We start from the raw sequence: 6,977 nt of genomic DNA, 5'->3' as shown, positions 1-6,977 counted from the left end.
TGTGTTTTTTTTTTTTTTTCTAAAACTCCAGCAGCATGAAGCTTTCCGGTTTAGAAGCAGCTGCCAGTGCTGTAGCCCTTACTCATTCCATTATGGCCCTTCTAACATGATTCAGCTCACAGCTTCACTAGAACTAACAAGCTGACGGAGGAGGATCAGTGCCAAGATGAATTTGTGAATGCTGGAGTTTCACCATAAAGGTCAAGAGCCGAAGAGCTGTTTTCTTGCAACTGCTGATATGCAGTGAACAGTCAATTATACAGTAGAACGCTAAGGAATGTGTTGACACCCGTGTTTGCTGTTATTTTTAACTTTCAGTTTAATGGGAAAATAAATCATAAACATCTTGGTATTATATTAATAAGTTGGTAATGTGTGGATATATGTATGTCAGTGAATGTCATCTGTAGCAAGTAAACATCACCTGTTATTGTTATTGTCATGGTTCTGTTTCAGCCATTTGTCAGTTTAATCTGTGTTACATGGCGATGCCAAATTGGTAACAGAAGTAAACGTGTTATCAAACGTGTTTCATAATGCAAAGTTCAGAAAATAAATATAATAATAAATAAAAATATCTATATCTACTAAATATTCTAAATATATCTATAATATATAATATATATACAATCTAAAAGGTCATTGAGAACAATGGTTGTTCACAACTGAACATGCATTTAAAATGAAAATGTTGTGAAAAATTTAGTTTACAGTTTTTGGAAACTACCAACCAGATTCCTTGAAATTGTCAATAACCTGTTCATAATTCTGCCAAGGCTGCTGGAAAGTGAATATGTTGTGTTGTGTAGTTTAATGCTAAACTGTCAATTTACTCAGAAAACAAGTTGAAACGAGGTCAAACTAATTCATGCATGATCGATCGTGGAGAATTAACTGCCATTGACGGAATTTTCGGGTTTTTTCCCTGCTCATCCCCCGTTATCAAAGCAAACAGAGCACAACCGTATGCTTCCACACTTCTGCACTTGCAATGTATAGCAAAAAGATTAAGTGTGTTTCTGTTTTCTTTTTCTAATGTAGGCCAGACCACTTGAGCTGCCATGTGAAGCATGTGCATTCCTCAGAAAGGCCGTTCAAATGTCAAGTAACGGTAAGAATCACTCTCAGCTTCTACACTCTGTTGTCGTCATCGTCGTTGTACTCCACTGACCTTTGACCCTGTCTCCTGTCCGGCTGCAGGCCTGTACCTCTGCTTTCGCCACCAAAGACAGACTACGTTCCCACATGATCAGGCACGAAGGCAAGGTCACCTGTAGCATCTGTGGGAAGATGCTCAGCGCAGCCTACATCACCAGCCATTTGAAGACTCACGGACAGACCAACTTTAACTGTAACAAAGGTTTGTTATATATGCGGGCAGTGAGGATTAAACCTAAACCTAAACCTAGATCTTGTCTGTAAGACTGATAGTCCATTAGTCCATTATCTACCTTACTTTGAGCAGCCTTGTCCAACACACTTGAATTAAAAAAACTTTAAAAACGTCCCATGATTCTGTTCTATAATGTTTTGGTACTGTTATTGTTGTTACTGGTATCTTACGCTACATTAGATTGCGGTTGGAGTAATGTTTTTTTTTTTCTCCCACCAGCGAGCAACGTTTTTTTTTTTTTGAGAACAAAAGTTAAATACTCTTTTCTTGTGTGTGTATTTTCCAGACGGTAACGAAGTCTGCAACTCTGCCTCAGCTACACCTGTGACCATTTCTGCCCCCATCACCACGGCGATGAACCGGGTTCACAACAACCACCCTGTCACCATAGCCGCACAAATGAACATTAGCACCAACACAGTCAGCCTCCAGCACCCAGTCACCATCACCGGGCCCGTCAACATTGCCTCCGTCAACATCCCCTCCTCGGCCTCCATGAATATAGCCCACCCAGTCGCAATAACGACCCAGATGTCTATGAATATGGGTGGTCCGCTCAACATCGCCATGAGGCCAGTGGACAGCATGTCTTTTCTGTCCCAAGTCTTGCCTTCTTCCCCACCCTGGTAAAAAGGAGGGAGAGCACTGAACTGGCCAGAAAGAAAGGGAAAATGAAGTGAAACAAGAGACTCCTGTCGTCATTATTTGCACCTCGAGCCGAGCTCTTTCTCCCCCTGAACTATGTTTACTTCATCAAACCCCCGAGGTGAACACTTACATGAGCTGTGCTGCCAGGTAGGAGCTCCCCAAGTCACAGCTGCGTCCCATCTAATGTTAAGTGACGGACATGAGATGCAGGAGGCTTGAGTAGAAATCGAGTAGGATTTATCCTTAAATCAGGACAACCGTAAGACTTAGTGTAGTCAGTTAGAGTGATAAAACTGTGATTTGTATCATGACAAATGAGAGGAGAGATTTCCTCGAGCACCCTTGAGGACTCCACAGGAAAACACACCTGTGCTTTTGTAATAGGGAGATGAGAAATGGACTGAAGCAATAACTATAAATTGCTGTTTTTGATGTTTTACAAGTTCTCTCCCGAAGCCTCTTGGTGTTACTTTGTATGTTGTTTTTTAACTATAGCCTGCTAATCACTATCTATTTAATGTTATAGGAAATGAGTCTAGTAAAAGGGACAGCAGCTTCCACTTGCATGGAAGAATATTTTTTCACAGTGCTATAGCTTTTGTTTTTCTTCTCAGATAGTAGGTATGCTCTTGAGGTACAGTGACTAACTTGTACAGTTGGCATAGTAATGTATTTTCATGTCGGCATTTTAATTTTTTGCTTTTGTCGCTCAAGTGGATGTCTCGACACGGTCCTCTTGACAATGAAATATTTGTACTTTGTTTTCTATTTGTATGGAAACACAAATGTTTGTTTTTATTTGCCTATTTGTAGTGTTAATTTTTCCATGAAGTCAGAATGGAATGAGTCTTGCACTGAAAGCATATCCTACATGCAGGTGAACAGCAGTATTATCAAAGATCAAATTGGAGTCTTAAGTGTTTTGGTTAGCCAGCCTGCACTTGAGGGCCATCTAGTGGCTGAACATGGAAAGGCCGGGCCTTGTAGTGAAGCTTTTTCAGGCTGTTACGGTCATTATGATGGTGACTAATTAGCAATGTATGACTCTTCTGCTCTTGTACACTGTTTTTTTTAATCATTTATCTGTCATAGCCCCAAGATATTACTAAGAACCCTTCACTCAGGAAACACACATAAAATCCCATCACTTACAAACTTGGTTCCTTTTTAAATTGAGTATATCTACCATGTATCTTGATTTTTTGACTTCTTCACGTTCACGTTCGATTTCCAAAATAATTTGGCACTGAGGTGTTAAAAGACTTGACCAGACTTCCATCAGGGTCAAGAAGTCCAACAATTATTGATTTTAAACGTCGCCGTCCATTTAAATAATTATTTACTGTGCAATGGCATACATGCTGTATCTTTTTTTGTTTGTTTGTTTGTTTGTTTTTTGCAGTTCCTTTGAAGTCAAGTTCAGCTTAGGCTGCATAGCTATGTGGCTGAGATCTGGATGAGTTTGCTAAAAATGCAAGTTTGTGTCCATTAAAATAATGGGACAAGATTGATGTTGCATGACCCCAAACACTGTAGCTGTTGAACATTAACTATTTTTTAAGAATGCCATGTGATCTCAACAGTGTTGCAGCTCTTTGAGTTGATTCAGTTTATACTGAAAAATGCAATATGCATGTTTGTCATTTTTCCCAAGTTTTGTTTTAAACGGAATATTAGTGTAGCTTTTACTTTTGTTCTTATGCATTTACGTAGATACACTATGATAGCCTGTTTGCCAAATTTGATACAATAATAATGTGTTAAACTGAACATTTCTTGGTGAATTGAACATCTCTTTATTTTTAAGGAAAACAAATAATTGGAAATTCCAGGACCCCTGTGAAAGCAGTTGAATGTATATCTTTGTACAAACCTATTTTAGTTCCAAGGATATGGTAGTTACAATAGATGTGAAAGATAAGATAACCTTTTTTATAAATCTTTTGTATTAGAACATTAACAATGGTAATTTTGTATATATGAGAAGCTAGGCTTTCTGATTAGCAGAAAGGTCAAACATTCCTACATTTTTTTTAAATGTATGTTTGTCAAATTATTACATAAACATGCGCAATGTTATGTGCCTTTTATTTGGGTTGTCTAAATAAAAGAAAACTATCAAACGTGTTCATATGTATTAAGTAATGTTCAGTATTGCAAAAGTACAGTTGTACAAATATGTAGAAGTTTATTATTATTTATCTCCGATACAGAATTTCCAGTGTTTTAACTAGAAACTTTTCCTTCTGTTTATGAGTGCTTTAAATACAAGTCTTTGAATGTCTTTGCAGGTGTGCAGACTCTACCATACCAACCCACTCATAATATCAAAAATAAACAGCCTCCCGCAGTAAAAGAGGAACACCAACTCAAGGCCAACTTGAGCGTTGTACCACTTTATATAAATAGGTGGTTTTGCCCGTCTATTCTTGCTTTACATATTGCCAAACAGTTTCCAAAACACGTTGCTAGTTTTTGGCTGGATGGCATCAAGGACGGGCCAGCCCAATAAATGGAAAGTCTGTTCCTGACTTACTGAGTGAGTGCTGAAGTTACACATGCTGGAGTTTCCCCGATTGACTGTTGCTCTTTGAGAAAGAAGAGGCGCAAACAGTTCTCAAATTAAATTAAAAGCTGAAAGTAAGTTACCTGCTAAAACATAACTACCTATCAGGGGGAAATGTGTGGTACTTTTTACTCCACTATATTATCTGGGGTTACTAGTTAATTGTTATATTAAGATTTAAAAATTTAAAATGCATTTATGTTTATAAAATGCAATACAATATACAATACCGGTGGCTCCCAACCGTTTTGTCTGGTTACCCCATACAAATTAAAATATGTAATTGGCGTCACTTGTCATGTTTAATGTCAATGAGTTCTACCCAAGAGACACCCTCTAAACCTTTCATATGGGTTGTAGGGTACAAGAGAACCTCTAGGCTCTAAGTCTTAATCTATCATCAGTTTTCAATACATTAAGAAAAACATTAGAAAAACATACAATATACAGTTATACTGTCTGCAGGGCCAGAGTGGGATAATAATTCAGGCCAAGAAAACTAACTGCATTCCAGGTCATACATTAAAACCAGACCAACTGTTGCACTGTGCTCATACTCGCTGTTGGCTTGAATAAGTCCGCTCATTCTTCTCTGATCTCGCTCATTGGGAATTTGTTTTCCCCCACAGAGCTGCCTCTGTCAATTGTCGATTTTAAACACCCTAGTGCATGAAAATGCCTTAAGGGCAGCTGTTTCTGAAATGGTGGGACTACCACATCTGGCACAAACAATCATACCACATTCATAGTCACATAGATCAGTGGTTCCCAACCCGGGGGCTCGGGCCCCCCACTAGGGTTCGTCAAAGATTCACGGTGGGGTCGCAAGGCCTTCTTGATTTTAGAAGAAGGTGTAAGAAAACTTCAAAAAATATACACAGTAGGTCTATATCTCAGCATTTTATTCAATTCTGTGAAGAAAACAAAATGTAATTATTTTTAAAGTATTTTTTCTTTAAGATCTAAACTTTAAAGACCTGAACACAAGATATATTCACAGTGTTCACTCTCTGCTGAACAGCCTCGTCCTGCATTAGAAAAGTATGCAGTTAAAACACCCACAAAGCTAAAAGAACAATGACCAAGACCCAGGGAAAATTTGTCAAAAACAGAAGCCTATTAGGTACGTACAATACATAATACAGACAGAATAGTATCAAAAGTTCAGGAAAACTTATTTTTTCATGCAATATTCACAGGAAATAATCAATTTCATCCAAATGACTAATTTTACACAAACAACCTGCAGATATTGCATTTACTATTTGTGTTTTTTACAGTTTATCTGTTATTACTTACTACTTACTTACTGTTATTGGTATGCATTCAATATAATATGAAATATCCATAAAATATGTCACTCAGACAGGGGTTGTCAGTTTACTCAATGGGTTCCTTAAGGAAAAGGGTTGGGAACCAGTAACTTAGATCATGCAGCTTACCCACTGGTCGAAACTACTGACGCTCTGATATTTACTGAGTTACAACCAAACAGAGAAGCTAGTTATCCTAAAGTGGACGATTAGTGTAAGCAATATGTAAAGCCATCACCCCAACATGTGTTCTGTTGAAGAATTTAACATCCTCTGGAAGTCAATGTGACAAAGATGTTCCAGTATTGATTTTTAAAAAAAATAATAGATTGCATTCTCTGTTTCCAGTTCAGATCAGCTTGTTGAAAGAAGCAAAGTCATTTTTTTGGATTCTAGATTCTAATCTCCTTTAATATGTCTTGTTTCAGAAAATTAAAAAAACAAAAACAAATGGAAACATCTCACACCGCACTGACGAGGGTCTTGAAGTCTGAATATGAAATGCAGTTCAGAGCTGTCCAGCAGATGGTGTTGTCTATGCATATTTCACTGTTCTGTGCCATTTGAGCTCTTTAGTTTGATCTATGTGTCCCCAACTGGTCCCTGATGTGGGTATATTGACTTACATTCTCCTGCAGTAAGTTTGCTAACTAAATGGCTTAAAACTTGAATTTTATTCTGCCTGGATGACATTTATTCGATTTCACAGGGAATGGTGATGGAAGCTGAGACATACAAAGACATCAAGAGTATGTGGTTGTGGACATTTCTTAGAGTTGACCACATGTTGTATATGTCTGAATTTACTATTAAGTCGAATGTGCAAAGACATTTGTTTCTTCTAGATTATAACACAAAGTGTGGCAATGTTACATCCTACTTCGTGTTATAACCAGCTGAAGGTACTGATATCCCTAAAGGTCAGTAATAACAGACAAGGTGTTGAACAAGTATCATTTATTTGAAGATCTAACAATGTCTTCGTTTGCTTTAAAATATAATCTAGTCAAGCAGATGTCTCATGCTGGTAGCCTCCCACCCCACATGTTGCATCCAT

General features: G+C 37.8%; 1 protein-coding gene across 2 annotated transcripts in view; it reads left to right on the top strand.

Moving 5' to 3' along the window:
• Positions 1-4,168, top strand: part of LOC118331589 (vascular endothelial zinc finger 1-like) — a 13,142-nt gene extending 8,974 nt beyond the window's left edge. The window contains exons 3-5 of one of the 2 annotated variants that reach the window (XM_035666629.1): positions 1,042-1,111; positions 1,201-1,351; positions 1,680-4,168. In XM_035666629.1, coding sequence (XP_035522522.1) covers positions 1,042-1,111; positions 1,201-1,351; positions 1,680-2,023 — 565 coding nt within the window. In that variant the 3' untranslated portion in view covers positions 2,024-4,168. Of the gene's footprint in view, positions 1-1,041; positions 1,112-1,200; positions 1,361-1,679 lie in introns of both variants that reach the window. The other variant, XM_035666628.1, reaches the window with a different exon arrangement.
• The last annotated feature ends 2,809 nt before the right edge of the window (positions 4,169-6,977 follow it).

Source organism: Morone saxatilis, unplaced genomic scaffold (genome assembly GCF_004916995.1).
Source record: "Morone saxatilis isolate NCDOM2014 unplaced genomic scaffold, NCSU_SB_2.0 Contig20, whole genome shotgun sequence".
In the NCBI taxonomy this organism is placed as follows: Eukaryota; Metazoa; Chordata; class Actinopteri; family Moronidae; genus Morone; species Morone saxatilis.
Note: the sequence above shows the minus strand (reverse complement) of the source record. Positions and strands in the feature narration are given on the sequence as shown.